This window comes from Haemaphysalis longicornis, unplaced genomic scaffold (genome assembly GCF_048455015.1).
Source record: "Haemaphysalis longicornis isolate Haplotype H1 unplaced genomic scaffold, Haemaphysalis longicornis Haplotype H1 scaffold_8, whole genome shotgun sequence".
NCBI lineage: Eukaryota > Metazoa > Arthropoda > Arachnida > Ixodida > Ixodidae > Haemaphysalis > Haemaphysalis longicornis.
The window spans coordinates 124,844,155-124,864,543 of NW_027526445.1; the positions used below are offsets into that span (position 1 = coordinate 124,844,155).

General features: G+C 46.3%; 2 protein-coding genes across 2 annotated transcripts in view; both read left to right on the forward strand.

Annotated features, from left to right (window-relative positions):
* Positions 1–20,389, forward strand: part of LOC144149022 (WD repeat-containing protein 43) — a 43,466-nt gene that overhangs the window by 10,458 nt on the left and 12,619 nt on the right. The window contains exons 8-12 of the mRNA XM_077680565.1: positions 6,099–6,270; positions 7,002–7,094; positions 13,065–13,169; positions 14,025–14,168; positions 15,876–15,994. Coding sequence (XP_077536691.1) covers positions 6,099–6,270; positions 7,002–7,094; positions 13,065–13,169; positions 14,025–14,168; positions 15,876–15,994 — 633 coding nt within the window. The remainder of the gene's footprint in view (positions 1–6,098; positions 6,271–7,001; positions 7,095–13,064; positions 13,170–14,024; positions 14,169–15,875; positions 15,995–20,389) is intronic.
* On the forward strand, positions 401–3,438 carry LOC144149021 (uncharacterized). The gene has a single exon (XM_077680564.1). The coding sequence runs from the start codon at positions 721–723 to the stop codon at positions 2,773–2,775; it is 2,055 nt and encodes a 684-aa protein (XP_077536690.1). The 5' UTR covers positions 401–720; the 3' UTR covers positions 2,776–3,438.

The following is a 20,389-nucleotide window of genomic DNA, read 5'->3' on the forward strand; positions in this document are numbered from 1 at the left end:
CGCCGCGATATCTTGTGCGCAAAGCTGAACTGAGTTGTTCTACAATCGACAGCACTGTTAACCTGATTGCCCTAGAAGACCTTGGAATGAGTACATCTCACACAGGCAAGGGGGTGGGGGAGAGAGAAAGAAAAAAAAGCTTTTTGGTGCACTTAAGGGGGGACGCGGGGATCAACTCGGGAAAAACGACCAAAAAATCACTTTTTAGAAAGTAGAAGATTTTGAATCTTCGACCCTTTTTCTATAATTTCTCCAAGTATCTTCGCTAAAAACGACCGCTAAGTACCTCAAATAATTATATTTATGAGGCAATACAGCGAAAATTTCGTGAAAATCGGTGGAAAAATCACCGTTTTCAAGTGCGCGAAGCTCCGGAACGCCAGCGCGGAACGCCGCCATTTTGGTAGCTTTGAAAAGCGCGCCTCTTCGCCTTGCGTTTCCCGTCTTTCGTTTCGTGATAGAGAGAAGAGCAAGCACAAAAACACAAAAAGTGTCAAGGTCGCGGAGCTGCTCCTCGCGGCCGCCGATTGGCTTGCTCAGTCACATGTGCTGTACGAGCCTCTCCATTGGCCGGTTCTGCAAGCGAGAGCGACTGCGGCGTCTGCTTCTCCGGCTTCTCCGCGCGCTGGCCGCTGCTTCTTTGTCAACGTATTTGTAATTCGAGCCACGTCGCCGCTTCATCGTGTTTTGAGTTTTTCGTTTTGTTTTGTGGTTGCCATAATGACTGGGCGCACGTGGGCAACGAAGTTCGCGACGAAGCACCGCTTCGGCAGCCGCAAGCGCAAGCCCCCGAACATCCGGAAGGCAAGTAGGCCTAGCAGAAATGTGCCCGCGCCGGAGCCTGCAAGTGACACTGTTGACGTTTCGCCGAACACTCCGCAGGCTGTTACAGCCCTGTGTTCTAGTGCGGACAATACTCCGCACGTAGACGCATTTTCGGATGCCTGCTTGTCTGCAGCGCCCCGTGGATGCGCCGCGACGCCCGCCGATTCCACCGCAGCCGTCACCGAGGTGAACAGCGAAAGTGTGGTTCCAGCGCCTACGTCTACCGGCACTGAAAATGAACCGTGCAGCAGAAACAGTCGCACTATTCAAGTGCATCTGGAACCTGAGTTCATTTCGTCGGAGGAGCTCAATGTGACTGCCGCCACTGTTCGCGAGTCCCTTTGTTCTGTGCCGGCAACCGAACGCAAGTTTCGGCTGACGGCCGACGGAGGAAGCTCGGCGGCGGCGGACTCTGATGAGTTTCTTCTTGTGCAAATTTCTGCTCTGAATTCACTGCTCAGTAAAACGCTGTGCCATCAGTGTTTTCAACCGGCTATAGAGGTAGTGCCAGAAACCAGGCTTGGCCTTGCCGTAAAGATGACTTTACGTTGTTCCGCATGCGGAGCCGCAGAAGCTCAGTGGTCGTCGCCGAGAGAAGAAGGAAGCCGGGCCTTCGAGGTGAATTTGAGGTCTGTTCAGGCCATAAAGAGCATAGGGAAAGGTGCTACTGCCCTTACGGATTTTTGGTCCGTGATGAATGTGTCTTATAGGGGCCTCCATCAGAAGACGTTTCAGGGGCACCTGAAAGCGAAATTCGGGCCAGCTGCAAACAAATCTGCCACTAACGTGTGCGCTGATGCTGCTGAAGCTGTGAAAGGCATCTACACTGACATGGACCCAACGTACACAAAGAACATCACAGTCATATATGATGGGACTTGGATGACCCGGGGTCACAGTAGCCACATTGGCGTAGGGGCTGTGATTGAATTTTACAGTGGCCTAGTGCTGGACTTTGTGGTTCTCTCGAACTACTGCCATGGGTGCACGTTGGGCCCGAAGCCAGGTGACAGTAACTACAATGAGTGGAGGCAGACGCACCAGTGTCAAAAGAACACAGACGTGAAGTCTGGAAAGATGGAGGTGGAGGACGCACTTGTGCTCTTCCGTCGTTCTCTGGAAAAGTACGATCTTCGTTACACAACCATCGTGTGCGATGGAGACTGCCGCACATACTGGACGCTGTGCGAAGACAGAACATACGGTTTCATCCAGTTTACTAAGGAGGACTGCGTAAATCACGTGGAAAAAAGGATGGGCACGAACCTGCGTTCCGTGGTCGCAAAGAGCGACAGGGACCAACCACTTGGCGGCCGAGGGGGCTTGACGCAAGACCTCATCAAGCGGCTGACGAGCTATTATGGACAGGCCCTGAGAGGGAGCGACAACGTGCAAGACATGCAGAGGGCGGTCATGGCCACATTTCACCATATCACCTCCACAGACGAAGAACCGCACCACGAGCTCTGTCCTGCGGGGCCAACCAGTTGGTGCAGGCATCGAGCAGCAGAAGCTAAGGATGAACCGCAGCCTGCTCACAAGTACAAGCTGAAGCCACACGTGGCTGCTGCCATGTTGCCAGTTTTCAAGCGCCTCTCCGAGCCGCAGTTGCTCGAGCGTTGCAAGGGGAAAAAAACTCAAAATGCTTCAGAAAGCCTGCACTCTGTCATCTGGTCCATCATGCCGAAGGACAAACATGCCTCCCTCATTGCAGTAGAGACTGCTGTAAGCGAGGCAGTGTGCCGGTTCAATAGTGGCACCCTTCGTGCGTACCGAGAGTTCTGCACCTCACTTGGTGTGCAGCCTGCAGGACATGGACTCCGTAGAGCGGCCGAAAAGGATGCCTTGCGCAAGAAGAGGGCGCAGAAAGCCCATGAAGACAAGCAAAACAAGTCAAAGAAGAAGAGAGACAGACCCGACACAACCAACTACAAGGCCGGTGGTTTCTAAGCCAATAAACATGACTCAAAACTTTGAACAGCTTTTTCTCGCAACTTCTTTTTCACTACCAAGGTCACCTTGCAATGCCGATATCTCAACAACCGCTTTGAATATTTTTACCCCGTTTGTTTTGTTACACTCCTTGCACATTCCTGCACACAATGACATGTTTTGTTTTCAAAATTTTAGTCTTGCTAATTTGTTATTTTTTTATTTCCACGGTGAGAATTTCCATGCAGCAGGAGTAGGTGACAACTAACGAGAATTAAAAAAAATTCTGTCGGGTAAAAAAAATTATAGGAATGTCATTGTGTGGAGTATATGTTTAGGTGTACTATGAGTGTGTGCTAGATCTTCTAGCATAAGTTTACAGGTCTGCATCCATCTTGCAAAACCGAAAGTGGAAAAATTTTGTAAACAAAAAAGTACTTGAGATATTTCAACCATATTTTCACAGTTTTGGTTTTGTAAAATGACTAACAACTGTGCCAAATTTCATCAAAATCTGCTGATAAATAAAAAAGTTAGCTTCGATCCCCACGTCCCCCCTTAAGGCCTTGAGGACATTTTTGTTATTTTTTAACCTATGTGCTTGAGATTTACACACTGAGTGTATTTCAACATCCTGAGCACAAATATGCAGTCAGTTTTCAGTTTTCGTCTATAGGGTGTAAGTTTAGAGTTGTCCAACATGTTATGTCACTCCGTTTCAGGCGTTTTTTTTTTTTTTTTTTTTTTTCATTATGTACCTATGAAATACCCAAATAGCTTTTATCCCTTTGTGCTCTACAAGGATCAAGGAGTGCAACTATACCACTGCAGTAATTTTAGCATGGTTTCTGCAAATGCTGTAAAATTCGTAAATGTCAGGTCATCAGTTTACAATGTTTTTTTAAAACTAACTGCATAAAATCTTGTGCAAGCAAAAAGAAATTGTGTACTTTTGTGGCTTTATTGCACTGTTCAGTTCTTAAGCTTTCGAATGCAGCAAAAATGATGTAAATTGAACCAGTACATCCCAAGATATTGTACCCGACAGCTGACCATGTGGGAAAAAAATTGGTTCTGAGAAAACCGAGCACGAAGTTTGCAAACATAGGCAAAAATGGTCATTTAGGCGACTTCAAAGGGCGACAGCTTTGTGAATACTTATGGTACAGCTATGATATTTTGCAGGTACATTCTTTGGGACCTGTAGACTTCAAATAAAATTAATACAGAAAACTGATTTTTTGGCAAATTTTCAGTCCTCAAGACCAGTGTCCCCCCTTAAGTCTGCGAAGGAAAATTTTGACAGATATGCAAAAATGCAGCCATAGAGCTACAGTGGAAAGCTGGCAGCTTTGTCGGAAACTTCACAGTTGAAGAAAAATTCATCCTGTACCTGGGTTCAAATCCCGTGTGAACGCAAGTGTGCTTTTGTTTACTCTGTACAGCGACATTTGTTTCCTTGAGCGAACAACTACGACAAGGACGGCTTTTCTCAAAATGGGGCTCTTCGGTCTTTCTCTTCTTCGTAAATACTTAATAAACTCTTTAATTAAGATTACCTTACAGTAAAGTTCAGAGAGAACTCCCACCCCCGAAACATTGCCTGCCTTCCTTTTAGGGGTGAACAATATTAATATACTAGAACACTGCAAAGATCGCCCATCCCATGAAAGAGATGGCTTTAGCTCCGATGAGTGTACAAAATAAACATGAATCGTTGATTCATGGGTTGATACTGTCATTTATTTGCCCTCTCCGCACTTGACTTGAAAGTTCGCCTATCTGTTTCCTTTTTTTTTTTTTTTTTAATGCCTCCACAGCTTTGGTTGGCCATGCGGCCACGTTTTTGTAGTTTTTCACACCTGACCCGAAAGATTGCCCGTCCTGTATTTTTCGGTGGATACCTCTGCATGGGTGGGCATTCTTTTGGAACTTACGGTAAATCAGTTTAACTCTACCGTCTTGTTCCTATTTCTTTCTTCTTTTTCATTCATTCCCTTGCTTTCCGTTTTCTCTCTCTGTCGATCTCACTCTCTCTCTCTTTTTTTTTTTTTTTTTTTTTAACTGTTAGCTCACAGTTCTGTAAACACTTTGAGGTTCACCATCTATAAAAAGCCCCCAGCCTCGTTCGTGCACAACTTTGGAAAACAGTGGCATTTGCACACGCCAATTCTGCGTAATTTGCACTTCTCGGGTGCTTTGAATGCCGTCCTGGCTGAAGTGGGTCTAATACCCCTCTCACACGGGCACTTTCAATCGCGATTGAGTCGATCCAGATCGAGCTCAATCAGGATCAGGCTCTGCTATACGGCAGTTTCAATCGCAATCGAGCCCGATCCCGCTCGAACTCAATCCTGGTTTTCAAGCGCGATCGAGGCTTCCAAGCGCGATCGAATGAAGGCGGCGATACTCTCGTCCCCGCTTAGTAATGGCACAGAAGGTGACAACTTCAACTAACGCCACAAATTGTGTCAAATAACTTGACCCAGTTAAGCGTGCGGTAACATTTACATAGTTACGTATACCCACGACCGCGAGACGTTACCAGACGCCGGCCGCAAGTGCAATGTTAGCGCCATCTAGCGTACACGAGTGCAACCGGTGCAACTTTTCGATCGTGATTGTGTAGCAGCGGCAGTGCGTCGAGCGCGCTCGAAAACTCGATCGCGATTCACTTCAATCGCGATTTAAAGTGCCCGTGTGACAGGGGTATTAAATAACTTTGAGGCGTGCATTGTATTTTCCTGCGGTCATCTCGTGTACCGCTTTCTTCGCGCCTTCCTTCACGAGAGGCACACCTAGTTTCCCCCACCTCCCCCAACTTGCAGTCGTTTCCCTGTCGATGCGAGGATTTAGAGAGGCAGTCTCCCCCTTTGCGCATTTCCAGAACACCTCCGTCTGGGGGACCTTCCGGTATACCGTATTTGCACAATCCTAACGTGCCCCCCCCCCCGCCCCCCCCCCCCTTTTTTTTTTTTCTTGCTGGAAGTAACTTTGAGATTTGTGTGTGCATTACAGTCGGGCTCAAATTGGCTTCGAAGCGGCCAGCAGCATATCTGTGTAAAGAGCACCTGCAAAGATACAACTCAATCCCGTCAAAACAAAATTTTTCTTTTCGAAAATTTTAAAGTAAACTTTCCTACGCATTACAATAGCTAGAATTGTGAAAATGCGGTACTCCTGCAGCGATTACCCGTTGGGTGTGCTAAGGTAGATTGAAATAGGAGTCCCCCCCCCCCTCTGGTAATATATCTCCCTCTCTCGATGCGAGAGATGGGTGCATAGCAGCAGTCTCCTTGTAATCACTTTTGCATTGTTGTCTTCCTCGCATCTCTGTGCAGGAGGTGCAAGACGCCGCTGCAGCCAAAGTTCACCATCCAGATCGCCAGCGAGGCCCAGAACGGCCGGGCACCCAAGCCCCAGCCTGTGCCAGTCTTGGCAGCGGCCTTCTCCCAAGATGACGCCCTCGTCATGTGCTATAACAGTTTCCTCAGGCCCAGCTTCGAGCGCCTGGTGAGTGCTGTAGTTCGGGGCTTGATTCGCTGTGGTGGCCTCAAACAACAAGCATTGTGGGCTGTTTTGTACTCAGACGGCTGGCTTGCGGTACTACTAGCCATGCCCAAGCTGTTCGCGTGTATGTTCTTACCGAACTTTATTGCAGTCCAATCAAATGGGGCCACATGGTTTGCTGTGGAGCACTTTGAGAACAGTAGCGGTGGGTTTGTCCGAAAGGCGCTTACCGAAGTTGAGCCTGGGAAATCGATAGCCACTCACATGTTGTACGATAAAGATTTGTCTGTTTGGCCCTGTTTATTTTGAATGCCAGCGCTGTACCCCCGCCGAAAGGTGGCGGCATCCTCAGACCAGGGAAAGTTCAGGCTGGTAGGTGGCTTCAGTTTGCCTGGCTTTTAGCAAACTGAAGACGTCAAGAGAGTGCAACCATGCAAAACCAGGGCTATGGTTCTCTCTCTCTCTCTCTCTCTCTCTCTCTCTCTCTCTCTCTCTCTCTCTCTCTCTCTCTCTCTCTCTCTCTCTCTCTCTCTCTCTCTCTCTCCCCCCCCCACTACACAGTGTCTGTGCAGGATAATGGTCTGCAGGCTAGGAGGAGTTTGTTTGGCAGTGGCATTCAAAATGAGCTGGTTTTTTAAGGCATCAACAAAAGCAACTCTTCACTGTGTCAGACTCTCGGTGAAAGAACCCTGCTTGAGGGGTGAGAACCGGCTAACAGGAGGGATATTTTTCAGAGCATCTCATCACCGGAGCTGCAGGCACAGGCGTGGCTCGTGCGGCAAGTGCAGCCTCCCGTTCCGTGCACCGTCGAGGACGGCGTCTCTTTGGTGAGTGCCCCGTCTCTTCGACCCTGCGTTTACCGTAATTACTCGAATCTAACGGGCACTGTTTCTCCAGGTAATGCGTTGCAAAATTGCATGTACTTTAGAATCGAGTAGAGTCGTCCACAGTCTTGGCTGGAGCAACGTTTTACGCACTTATCACCTTCTCCTGCCTTCATGTAAAAAACATCAGGCACAACTGCTGCATTGCTGTCATTTGTATGGGCTAACTTAAGTCCTACACGCTCGTTTGAACAGTGTTTCTTCAGCCTTGCGCTGAAAATTTTTTAAAATATTTTCCTGAGTTTTTGAGACTTCAGTGCAGAAGGGCACACCCTATGAAAAGTTTACCATAACGTATGTTAGAACTGGAGGGTGACAAAAGCTGTCGTATCACAGTAATGTAAGATGTTCTTGTGCCCGTAAACGGTTTGTCCTGTGAGGAAAAACCTCTGCGCTTTTTCGGTTTTCTAGCCATGAAAATCGGGTGTGCGGTAGAATGTTGAGCATGTTAGGTTCAAGTGCTTAGTGTTAAATGTATGACGTATAACAATTGAACAGCGTTGATGGTGTTGTCTGATTAGTTTAGCAAGGGCCCAATGCACGCTGTTTTACCATGTTTCTTGCTAGGCTCTTGGCACTGCGGTATCCAACCGATTTTTCGGACCTGGAGGGGAACAAAGAATAGTCCGAATAAGAGAGAAGTCCGAAAAATCAGTGAGTCGTTACTCCTATGGGACAACTGGCGGTTCCTAGGGAAAGTCCGGAATATTCTGCAAGTGTGACTTTTCGGAGTCCGAAAAAACGGTTGGCTACTGTACCACATGTGGGCAGGGGTGAGACAGCTGCGCATATTGCGCCTTTGTGATACAATTCCATTTTCCTGCGCCAAGCTGCTCCAAAAGCACGAAAATGGCGAAAATTGCGCCAAACTGCTCCAGAAGAGCCTCAAGAGCCTCAGAATCAGTTTGGTGCAAGGTTAAATTTAAAGACTTGGCTATAGTTATAGGAGGAATATCCCGTTCTCTGAATTCCAGTGATATATTTGGCCTTGTTATTGATTACCTCGCAGAACACAGGTTCTACGAATCTAGGCTTGTGATCACTGGTGATTTCAATACCCCCTGCATTGATTGGAAGATCTTACCTCAACTGGCCGCGAAAAATTGATCTGTGACTCTTTAATTAACATAGCAGTATCCTATGACCTAACCCAAGTAATAGAGGCCCCAACGCGGGAAAATTTCCTCTTAGATCTTGTCTTCGTCAGTGACCTCCTGCCGGGTGGTGTCAAACAACAAATAGTTGAAGGTTTGTCAGACCACCGGGCTGTCCTAGTAGACTTCAATATCACGTGTGAGCAGAGTAGGCCATCCTACAGAACTGTGGCCGACTTCAGCCGCGCTGACGATGCTTCAATTGTTTCTACTCTGGCTTCTTATTTTGACAACTTTTTATTTTCTAGCTCGAGTCTGTCGGTCGATGCTTTGTACAATCAATTCTGCAATATTGTCACTGAATGTATGACGAAATTTGTTCCAAACAAATGTGTCAAACGCCACCCAAAAACACCCCTGGTACACCCGGGAAATTCTACAGCTTATACGTCGTATCAAGCGGTCACGCAGGCGCTGTCCACCAGACGATCGAAATCAAAATGGCCAGTTATCTTCTATGAAATCTTCCTTAAAGGCTAAGATGAAGGAAGCAAAAGAATTTTATTACAACCACACGCTATCGACATTCATGAAAGATAACCCTTCAAAGTTTTGGAAGACGATTTGCCCCATCCGCAGCGATGCACAGTCTTTCTTCATCGACGATCAACCATGCTCTGATGCCAGTGTTATCTCCGAGGCCTTTAATAATTTTTTCAAATTCGTGTTTGTCTCTGAAAATGGCGTAATCCCTAACTTTCATGCTCCCAGTGATTTAACGGTGTTTCCTCAGCTAGAGATTACTTCAGCTGGAGTTCGTAAACTCTTATTAAGCATAGACACAGCGAAGAGTGCCGGCCCTGACAACATTCCCAACCTTTTTTTGAAAAGGTTCTCTGAATGGTCTTCCCACTATTTAACCGTTATTTTCAGATCTCTTGAATCAGCATCTGTCCCTGGGGTGTGGAAAACAGCCAATGTGGTACCGGTGTTTAAGGGGGCAGACTGGTCTTAGAGCTATTTTTTTTATTTACCAACCAATTTTAATGAAACTGCACTGCATTATAGAGTTTTTTGTGCTGATTTCAAATCTCCTATTATATTTTTTGTAAGCTGATTATATTTTGAGTTAATTAATGATTAATTGCCATTATTTTGGGACACAGTTACAAAATAACCACTCCATGCAGAATGGCAATTACCACGTGGCTAGGCAGACAAATGACTAAAGAATACAACATAGGAAGAACTTTTTTGATTTAGCTATTTTTGGTCGTTTTACAACACAGGGAACTTCGCTTCTCCCGCGCTCTGCCAGAAATGGCTCGCAGGTGGTGCCAATTGAACACAATAACAATTTTCCAAAGCCTCCATTTAAAAAAATTGTTTCCTATATTGTATTCGCCACACATTTTGGTATCAGAAGCAAAAAGAATTAAAGTTGTACCTGCTCTGGGTGCCAAGATATCTGAGGATGAAATGCTAGCTTTGCATTGCAAGAAAAGTGCTGTTTCACCATCAAATTCTGCACTAACTGAGCTGTAGAGTGCAGTTTAAAATGCTATTATAATATAATAACAACAAAATATGATGCCTTTTGATGAGGAAATTTACAGATTGTTAGAAAAATGGCCGTGGAGGTCAAAAATTCCATTTTTGAGAAAATGCTTTTTTTGACCGTTTTTTCGGCCCCAAAGACCCAACTGCCCCCTTAAAGCGGGCAACAAGCAATTAATTCCAAATTACAGGCCAATTTCATTAATATCTACATGCTGTAAGTTATTAGAGCATATTATCCACAAGCACATTGTCCAGTACCTCAGTGAAAACGGTGTGCTAACACGGCATCAGCACGGGTTCCGCGCAGGACACTCTACCGTCACGCAGCTACTAGAGTTCACACACGACATTGCTTCAGAACTTAACAACAGGGGTCAAATTGATGCGATATTCATTGACTACTGTAAAGAGTTCGATAAGGTCTGTCACAGAAAACTTCTGCACAAATTACGAACACTTCTTGGAAACAGCCCATTGCTCTCATGGTTAGAAGATTATTTGCACTCAAGATCACAGTTCGTTACATTTAACAACAGGCGGTCATCACGAGTGCAAGTTTCATCAGGCGTGCCACAAGGCTCGGTTCTTGGGCCGTTGTTATTCATTATTTACATCAATGACGTCGTTGAAATTACTTGTGACACGCCTGTTAAATTGAGGTTGTACGCGGATGACTGTGCTTTGTATTGCAATGTTAGAAACGTTGAAGATCAGCGGTGCTTGAATGATGTGTTTACCAAGTTTTGCGCATGGAGCCGGGACTGGCAAATGGAGATTAATTTTAACAAAACAGTTGCGATGACTTTCACTAACAAAAAACAGCCTTGTCATTTCACTTACGGTTATGCAGGACAACAATTAACTAATGTCGATGAGTTTAAATATCTCGGTGTCACTTTTACACCAACCCTGAAATGGAGCAAACACATCGACCTTATCTGTATGAAGGCGCTCCGGAAGCTTGCCTACTTAAAACGCACTCTCAAAAATTCTACTCCACCTTGTAAAATAACTGCTTACAAAACCCTTATCCGTCCAGTACTTGAGTACGCTTCAGTTGTATGGTCGCCTTACTTAAAATGTGATATTGGTAAAATTGAATCTGTTCAAAAGAAGGCAATTAGGTTTATACTCCGTCGCTATGATCGCAACTTTTCCCCTACATTTCACGCTGAGCAACTGTCGCTTCGGCCCTTATCTCACCGGCGTGATTGTGACAGGCTTGCTTTGATGCACAAGATTGTAGATGGTTCCACTTGTTTAGCCGCACCAATTTCCTTCGTAGACTGCTCGTGGCGCGCAACAAGACGCACTGATCCTTTGAACATTGTCCCCTTTAGAGCGCACTTGGATTCTTTTAAGCATTCTTTTTTTCCGCAAACAATTGAACGATGGAACAATCTTGAGCCATCCCTCCGACGTTTGCCCACTGAACTGTTCTTGAAAGACTTGCCTGATCATGTTCCATAATACTATGAATTTTAGGTGGTTTTTTATGTGTAAGAGTGATGTAACATTTTTGTTAGACGTGTACATTTTACAGTCTTTATTACTTGTATCTATCGTGTATGTGTATTTCATGTAACTTTTCCACTCCTGCTATGTCTCTCGTTGAGACAGCAGTATTTGTAAATAAATAAATAAATAAATAAACGACACGGATTTTGATGCTCATGTCAGTTTCGGCGGGGACAAAAGCCTCCTGCATCCCTGTCACCACTTTTATCGTCGGTCAATCGCAAACACAGAAATGGCACAAATAGAAAGACTGAAATGAAGCATGCGATAGCTTCTAAAACTCAATTCGCTTTCCGTCCGGGTTCGCTGAAACGGCCTTCTCGATAAGGCATCGCTGTGGCAACAAACATGGCCGCCGCCTGATCTGGCTGCTACCAACGCGCTCAGTGCGTATCGCCGATATTTTCCCTGGTTTATTTTACGCTATCAGCTGGGTTCCAGTCTATTCATGCTATCAGTTCTTGGCTCTGAACAGTGACGTTAACGCGGGGATATGGTTCGAGATTGTTGCCAGATTACGGGAAGTTGGGCGGCTCGAAAAAAAGTTCATTGATATGTGGGGCCTACGACTTCGGCATGGTTTGTCCTTAAGTGCGAAATGCGGTGCGGGTGTCTATAATTGGGTTCGTGAAGTGAATTTTTTGGCTTGTGCTGTTGTAAAATGCTGAGGTGTTGCTGTGCTTAGAAGCGCGATCGCGAGCCTCGGGGATGGAACGGTCGACACTAAAGTTGCGGGCTGTGCTGCGGCGCCGTGACCTGTTCAGGCAGCGCCCAATAGCTGCAGGACTACACGGTTGCCATAGAACGCAACTATAACACTTGATGTATGCAAAGGGAAATTTAATGCCAAAATCTAGGTGGCTGAACATTAACGCTACTCAAATGACCATAGGGTGAACCTGCGCCCCGGGTACTGAAACGGGTGGGCTGGTTGGGCTATGCGACCGTTAGCTCGAAGCTGCTCAACTGTTGCCGTGACTACAGTCGTTCGTACAACGCAGCCTGGGATTACAAAAATAATAATTTTAGCATTAAAACAGCAAAAAAATGCCACAATTGCGGAGCCCTTAAATTTGACAAGAGTTTTAGCAGTCCGTCTGTTCCGTCGTGTACGTAGTTACCGTTCTCACCGGGACTCGTCTGGGCACTTGGGCATTCGTAGCCGTAGGGGGATTAGTTCCGCGGACCTGCCTTCGCCTTGTCCGCGTCTCCTCGCCCTTCCGTAGGCGCAGACCGGTCCGGTCAACCCGGTAACAAAGTAACCAACAGAACAGATGGACTGCTAAAACTCTCTAATGTTAACGGCAGTTGTGTTGTCAGTTTTGCATGCAGGTGCAACACAATATCACCAGTTAGGAAAAAGGTAGTGCAGTTAGTACTTTGTGATACTCTTAAAAACTCTTTCAGGTAAGGCTGTTTGAGTGTTCTGTATATTCAAAACTTATTGAAATGTGCACTTGACCCTGCAAATTGCTGAAATAATGATTTTTTAGCTCACAAGACGATGTTTTAAATGTCCCTAACTGCTCCAAATCAAGATTCTTCTGCTCCAAAATCGAAATTTTGCTGCTCCGAAAACTGCTCCCAAATCTGTTTGGGCTGTCTCACCCCTGTGTGGGGAAAAGTTTGGGCTAGTTTTATTCTTCTCACTGTGTCTACTGCCGTGGTGGGACGTGCACTTCATTTAGAATGCTCTGAAGGCTTTGACATCAATGGCATGTCCGGTGTCCCCCTCTTCCAGGTAAAGCAGCCAGTGCAGCCTTCGAGGGAGGTGACAACACTGGCACCCGGTCACCTGGCGCCCAACGTCCGCGAGGCCAAGAAGCAGGCCGGCCCGGTCACACAGGTACGGCACAGCACTGACTGTAGTGCTCTGTTACTTTAATTTAGATCAGTCAATCTAAGTGCAGATATTTGTAAGTGGTAGCATTCCACAAGGCCATCACTCATCGTTTTTCCGCAGCTGTAGCTGACATTGGGAGTTCTGGGATTGTTCCCGTTTTAACCCTTTCGGCCCTGGGTGTCAGTTGACGCCATCAGATAAAAGTGCCTTTAGCGCATAGAAAACGTAACCAAAGCTGCTAGTTTTTTGAGGAAATGTTCTTCATTGATGCCTATTGCGATTGATATCACTGTTGTTTCATTTTAGTGAAGCTGCACACTACAAAGAAGAACCCCAGGGAAGACGAAATTCCAGCATTGAAGCTGAAAAATACATGGCGGTCTGAGCTCTATTCCCAAGCTTGTAAATCTATACATACGTGCATTACAAAGCTCATTTTTTGTTTGTAGGTTCATGTAGTTGTAAAGTAGAGGAAAACATGCAAAAGTTATGTCTGTGCTCGACAACATTTTTAATCCAAGATGTTTTAATTAATTGCCTCATTAATAAATCTTTTATTATTTATACTTTCAGTTCTACTTTTGTTTGGAGGCTTTTGAGATCCTAAAGTTTAAGAAAACACAGAGAATATTGTTTTGCTTCAAATAAAAACTCGAGGCTGAAAGGTTTAATTGGTCCTTTTATAGTAGCAAGCGACCTCACAGCAAAAAAAAAGGGGGCGGGGGGGGGGGGTGATTCTTCCCGAAACTCAATCTAGTTGTCTAGCTGCTGGCATAGCCCAGCCCTCAGAAAAGTGCAAATGGCGATCGCACCGTGCAACGAGTCGCATGACTCCCAATCATTTCCTTGTCCCTGCAGCTTCCCATGGAGGAGCGGCTCCGGGCCATCGACACGGCGGCCATCACGCAGTCGACGGGCAACCGCCGTGAACCCCCGCGGGCAGACAACCTCTCCCAGCTGTTGTTGCAAGGACTCCAGAGCGACGACCCTAAACTGCTCAACGTGAGTAGTGACCTCGCCACCGAGTTCCTTTTTCGGGGCTTTTTGGGGACGCAGTTTTCCCGGATGCAGCATCAGTGCCGATGAGGGGAGGAGAATCCCATTTGAAGTCTGGGCAAAGTTGTTAGAACTGTGTGCGAAAGAGAAATGGTTAGCCCACTTGGTGCCTGAGGCAGTCGCTGTGGTTGTCTGGAGAATCGGCAGAGGTAGTAATGCCCACCCTGCAAAATGCAGCAGCGAAAGGCTGGCAGTGTTACCGTGGCAACAGCGCCACTCCTCCGGCCCCCTCTCTGCTGTAGTCAAAACCCGCGATAACGAAACCCCGCTGGTACGAAATTCCCGCGGCAACGAAATATTTTCGCATCCCCGGCGAACGTCCATAGACGCCCATGTATTTTATATCTCGCGGCAACGAAACGTTCTCGGAAACTGATCCCGCGTTAACGAAATTCGGTGCAAGTTTGGTCGGCATTTTACCTACCCGTTGGAGGGTAACTGTATCCAAAAAGTGCTCAAGTGCATTTTTTTTTGGACTCAAAGTGCGTAAACTTCAGCCACAGCACGTTTGCATGGCCGCCGCCATATTTGTTTACAAAAGACCGCGCAGCCGGCGGCCGTGGAGGCAGCCTCGCAGCGGCACCACCAGGGGGCGACACATGGTGACTCAAGTCGCGGCCATTTCTTTCTCTATGTCGCGGCTTTGGCTTGGGCTACGCTAGCCCACTACCGCTGAACAGAGCGCGTGCGTTTGTTGTTTGTGTGTGGCGATTGGCATGTTTGCTCTCAGTAAGATGCCTTCGCCAGCCCAAAAGTGGAGGTTTTTATCGCTACGAGATAAGGCAGCCATCATCGCCCAAGTCAGTGGCCCAAGGGAGGATAGCGCCGACGAGTTTCGAAACGCCTGCAACTAGCTCAACCATTTTGAAAACCAAAGATCCCACCAGTTTTCAATGGCGCACGTGCGCAAAGCAAAACAGTGACAGCTGTGACCTTTCTGGACGTCTAGAAAGCGGTGCTCACTAAGTTTTGTAAACAGTATTGGTGCAACGAGGTGCCACTCTGTCTGGCAAAGTTCGTAAACAGAAGAAGCTGGACTCCACTTGCATGATCAGACGTACTCGGTGCCGAGGGCCAGGGCGGAAAACGTGCAGAGAAGGTGAACCCACGGAATGTTTTGGATGCGTTTGACACGATCTCGTTCTTGGGCGCGCACGACGACTAGCAATGAACCACATGTACAGTGATAGCTGAACTGTGACGTTTTCTGCAAGGTAAGGCTCACGAAGTAATATAACCGACTTTAGGAAATAAATTTTTGGTTTGTGGCCAATTTTCCGGTCGTTTATGTTTCATTCTCGCGGCAACGAAATTCCCGCAAAAGCGAATTTTCTTGATTTCCCCGGCGGTTTCGTTATTGCGGGTTTCGACTGTATCACCTTCAGTTGCATGCTGGGAGTTCTGCGGCATACGCCGGCTCCCCCCTACAATTCACGCCACCGTGACTCTTAAATAAATTAATTTATTGGGATAAAAAAAAATGTGTCCTGGTGGCCCAGGGCAAGGAATTGCATTCTAGATCCACTTGGCTTCGTCTCATCTAGGAGTTTCCATGTTCTGACCTTTTCAGAGGCAGTCGTCTTCTGTCGTCTGTGACTGCAAAATCTTATGTAACGCGTCCTTCTCTTCCCTCTCTTCTTCTTTTGTGTGCAGAGTGTGCTTCAGCGGACGGATGAGATGCTCATCAAGAACACGGTTCGGAGGCTGCCCCTCTCCAGCATCCTCTCTCTGCTCAAAGAACTGCACAAGCGGATGCACAGTAGGGGATCGGGGTCAGTGGGCTTGCTTTTTTTTTTTTTTTTTTTCTATTTTAAAGCAGAAGCTTTTTACTTCTGCCCCCCAAAGGTTCTGTCGCGACCGTTGGTGTCAACAGAAAACTCCCGCGAGCAAATGAAAGAAGTTACTGGCACCGCCAGTAATAGAGAAGTGGAGAGAGGGCCCGTTGTCTTACCGATTGAGCAACAAGCCCACACGGAGACGGGGGAGACAGACAGTGCGCTCACTGAGCACGTCTGTGGGTTTACCCGCTGCATTCTCGCTGAATTCCACGTGATAGCGTCACGTAACCTCTTGCAAAGCTGTGCGCTCCAGCTATGGCACGTGTAGCGGCCGTGCGTACGCCTTGTACTGCGCTAGGAGTTCATAAAAATTAAAAGCATTTCACACCAACGCATAGCATCTCACTTCTCCTCCGTCTCTGTCACCGATCTCGTCGCCTCCGTCGGCAGTGGCAGAGACATAGGAAAAGTGAGACTGTCTAACACTGGGTTTGAGCTTCCTTTAATTTTATAAGAAAATGAGTTTCCACTTATGTGCAGTAAAACTCAACCAACCACCGTTCATGGATCATGCATTGATTTAACCTTAGCAGAGAATATCTCTGAAGTAATAAAGGGTGTGGTTATTAAGTGCATTGCACTCTTTGTAGAGCTGCGTGTGTGTGAATTCAAGTGACGACGTCACGTGGGCAATTGTTGTGGGTGTCGTTTAGAGCTTCGCTTTCCAACCACCTCCACAGGGCGGATTGGCTTGCTCTTTTATTTTTTTATTTTTTCCCCTTTTAAACGTCTGAGTAGCATTTGTTAGGCCTCGCTGGCTAGGTGTTGTAAAGCCTTGTTTGTGGAGGGCATGTGAAGGTCACGGGCTTGGTAATGGTCCTATTTGGGTCGAAGAGGCAGGTGGAAATGTTTTACACCAGTCGTCACCGGAAGTGACATCAAAGGGAATGCGACTTTGGGGTGTGACATCACCTTTGATGACATTCACTTCCGCCGATGTCAGGGTGGTGCACTGGAGAAGCGATAAATGCCAAAGCGGTCGATCCTGTGGTCGCACAAATGATACTGTATCACTGCGTCAGAACTCCAGAAGGCTGAAATGAGCGAAAGCAGGGCAACCTTGTCTGTGGGCTGTGAATGTAGCAATGATGCAGGGTTCGCACAGGTCCTTGAAAACCTTGAAAACCCTTGAATTTAGAATTGTCAATTTCAAGGCCTTGAAAGTCCTGGAATTTTTAAGGGGGGGCGCGGCTTTCAACTTCGGAAAAATGACCAAAACATCGTTTTTTTGAAACCCGCATATTCGGCTTCTATGTTTCCTATTCTATGCGTCTGCAAAGTTTTTAGGCCGAAAAGAGTCGCAAAGTGGCATAAAAAAATACTTTTGTCAGGCGCGGTGACAAACTATCAGCGCAAAAGGGCGAAAAAACGGCAATTTTCGGAGAGCTCTATCTCCGCAACGGTGCCACCAGGCGCGGCCATTTTGATATGGTTAGATCGGCCGAGCGATCGTCTTTCCGGTTCCGCTCGTCTCTTTTATCTTCGTTCATTCCCAAACGCACAAACGGCAGAAAAGAAACGACGCACAAACGAAGCTAGAAATAGATGCTGAAGCGCTATTGGTCCTCCGTCGGGGCGCAGAACAACGACCCTCCTGATTGGATGTCACGGGCGCAACGCAAGATGGCGGCCGCCTGAGCTGCGTAGCGAGCGGGTTGAGTTCATTTTCGCCGCTTCGCTCGGCCGAGTTTCTGTTCAATCTATGGTATTCAACACGGACGTTATCGCGGTGGGAATGCCGGAGATAACGAGCCAGATTACGGGAAGTTGTGTGGCTTGAAAGGAGGAGGTCATCGAACGCTTCGTGGTGCGCGTGACTCTACCGTCGCCAGACCCCGGAGGGTGACGCGGTGTGCGCGCTTGCGATAGCGGTTCGTGAAGTGAACTTTTAGTCGTTTTTGCGATGTTCACACGCTTATTTATTGCTGTGTTTTGACTGTGGGCTCGCTAGCCTTGAGAAAGAAACGGTCGACGCGTCAAACGCTGCAGCGCGCACGGCATAGCCGACGCGCATTGGAGCAGCACATGACTGGGCAACCGGTTACGATTGAACGCCAGTAGTTGTAATTAATGCCTGCGACGTTAGATTTAATCTTAAAAGCGACCTGACCAGCCATATAAGGTATAATCAAAGTTCGATATGTCGCGGTAAGCGTGCGCTGCGATGCGCGCGAGCCATATCGCCTTTGCGCAACGTTTCCCGTGCACTTGTAATTTTCATGCAAACAGGTTTGAGTTAGTAATATAGGAATAAAAATATGTTCTCTGCATTAAAAATGTACGTTACTGTCGCAGCATTGAACAGTGATTTTTTAGTGAAATCATACCATTGCTTAGGGCATACTGGCTTTGCTGCGAGAAATATTGGATGCCTTGAATGTCAAAAGTAGTAAAAAAATATGCTCTTGCATTGAAGTTGGGAGTTATGCAGAATACTCTACGAAGCTTCAAAGTAGCTCATTTTCATCCTTGTGGTATGCAAACTTTTGGCAATGAACACCTGCACGTATGAGTACTAAGTTGCTGTGCCAGGCAAGATGATAATACATAAAAAAAGCCAAAAATGTTCAAATTTAAGTAAAAAAAATGCTTAACTTGTTGCCATGGTGAAAGCACTGCAAAAGGAGGTTGTCCAGTGCGATACAGCCAACCAACTAACCTACTTTGCATTGACAGCCCATTGAAACCCGTCTCCCCTCCGTTTGGTTTGCAAAGGGGGGTATGTACTCTTCACGGAGGAGCTGAAAATGATGTTTTCTGGAAAGAGAAAGGCTGTAAAAGGCACTCCAATTTCAAGGCAAGGCATTCCAGAAGCCCCATGTTCAAAAGGACATGAAAGGCTACAACCGTGACGACATTTGATAAGTGAAACCTATGTTGCAACTTCGGAAGCCGTTTTCTCAAAACAGTTTTTTTTGCCACCTGTGTCGCTTGTACCAGGGATTTCTTTGTGGCCGCTGGGTCTATTTTGATTCCGTTTCTTGCATTACATTCCTTGATGAACAGTTCAGGTCGTGACACTCTTGGTTTTCCAGATTTGTTTTTTGTGATTTTTTTATTCAAATAATTGTTCACAGTCAACATGCCTATTGCACATTAACCTCTAAAAAAATGAAAACTAAAAAACATTGTGTTGTAAAAAAAAATTCTAAAACTGTCACGACCTCGTCCATTCATTTGGGAATGCAAAGCACTTCGAACAAGTTTTCTATCATGTTTTATAAGCCGCTCAAGCTCGGTACAAGCGGAACAGAAAGAAAATTTAATACATAAAAAAGTTATCAAAATATTAGTTTGAAATTTTTATGGTGTTATCATGGAAGCATTTCCAGTTGCTGTGCCAATTTTCATCAAAATCCACAAAGAAATAAAAAAGTTGATTTTGAAAGCCACGTCCCCCCTTAAATGGTCCTTGAAAACCCTTGATTCTTGATTTTTTTTTCAGACAGAATAAACGGCCCTGTCTTTTCACAAGAATTTAAAGTGTTTGTCATGGATTTTAGGTGTTATGTAAAGAAACATTGTAACAAGTTTCAGTGTATTGCGTGAAATTGCAAGTTTGGTGGATTTTCATTTTACAAGGCAACATTGGAAGCAGGCACTTGTCAATCCAATCCATATCGCGATACAATCCAGTGAAAGCCAGCTTCTGTTCTCCATCTTGCATCTTCCATCTAGTCTGTGGACGCTCACTCCTTGCATGTTTGCTGTGCCTCATGCGCTCCATCTGCGCTTGCTCTTATGTGCAAATAGTGGACGTGCACATTGTTCATCCTGCCTAGCAGCAGCACTTGCCGAGTTAATTTCAGCTGATACTCTTGCTGACAACGCAGGAGATGCAGGCAACATTAACGAAGTTTTGAAATCAAACAGCCTCACAAGAACACCAAGGAAAAAGAAAAACCTCTAAATACCAGCCATGAAATTAAAAAAATGAAGCTGGGGGAGCATTTATGAACCCGTTAGCACCTATCTAAATGTGCACTAATTGCTTAGGTATTGTGCAATAAAAAACTTTTGCATAGTGTTGGAAAAGTTATAAATACTCCCAGATACAACATTAGATGGGGACCTTGAATTTTTGCTTTGGAGCCTGTACGAATCCTGTGATGCTAGGTGCAACCGTGTGTAAATGTCTGGGTGGCTTGGAGTGGCTCTTACCCAATCCTTTGAGCTGGACAGAAGGGTGAAATGAGGAGGTCTGGGAACACAGAATGCGAGTGTCGGCACCATTGAGAAGCGTCGGTAATGCAACGTTCAGGAACAAAACTGTTTGTGCGTTTCAATTTCGTGTAGGTAAGGGGCTGTGGCTTCTTGTGGGGGGATACT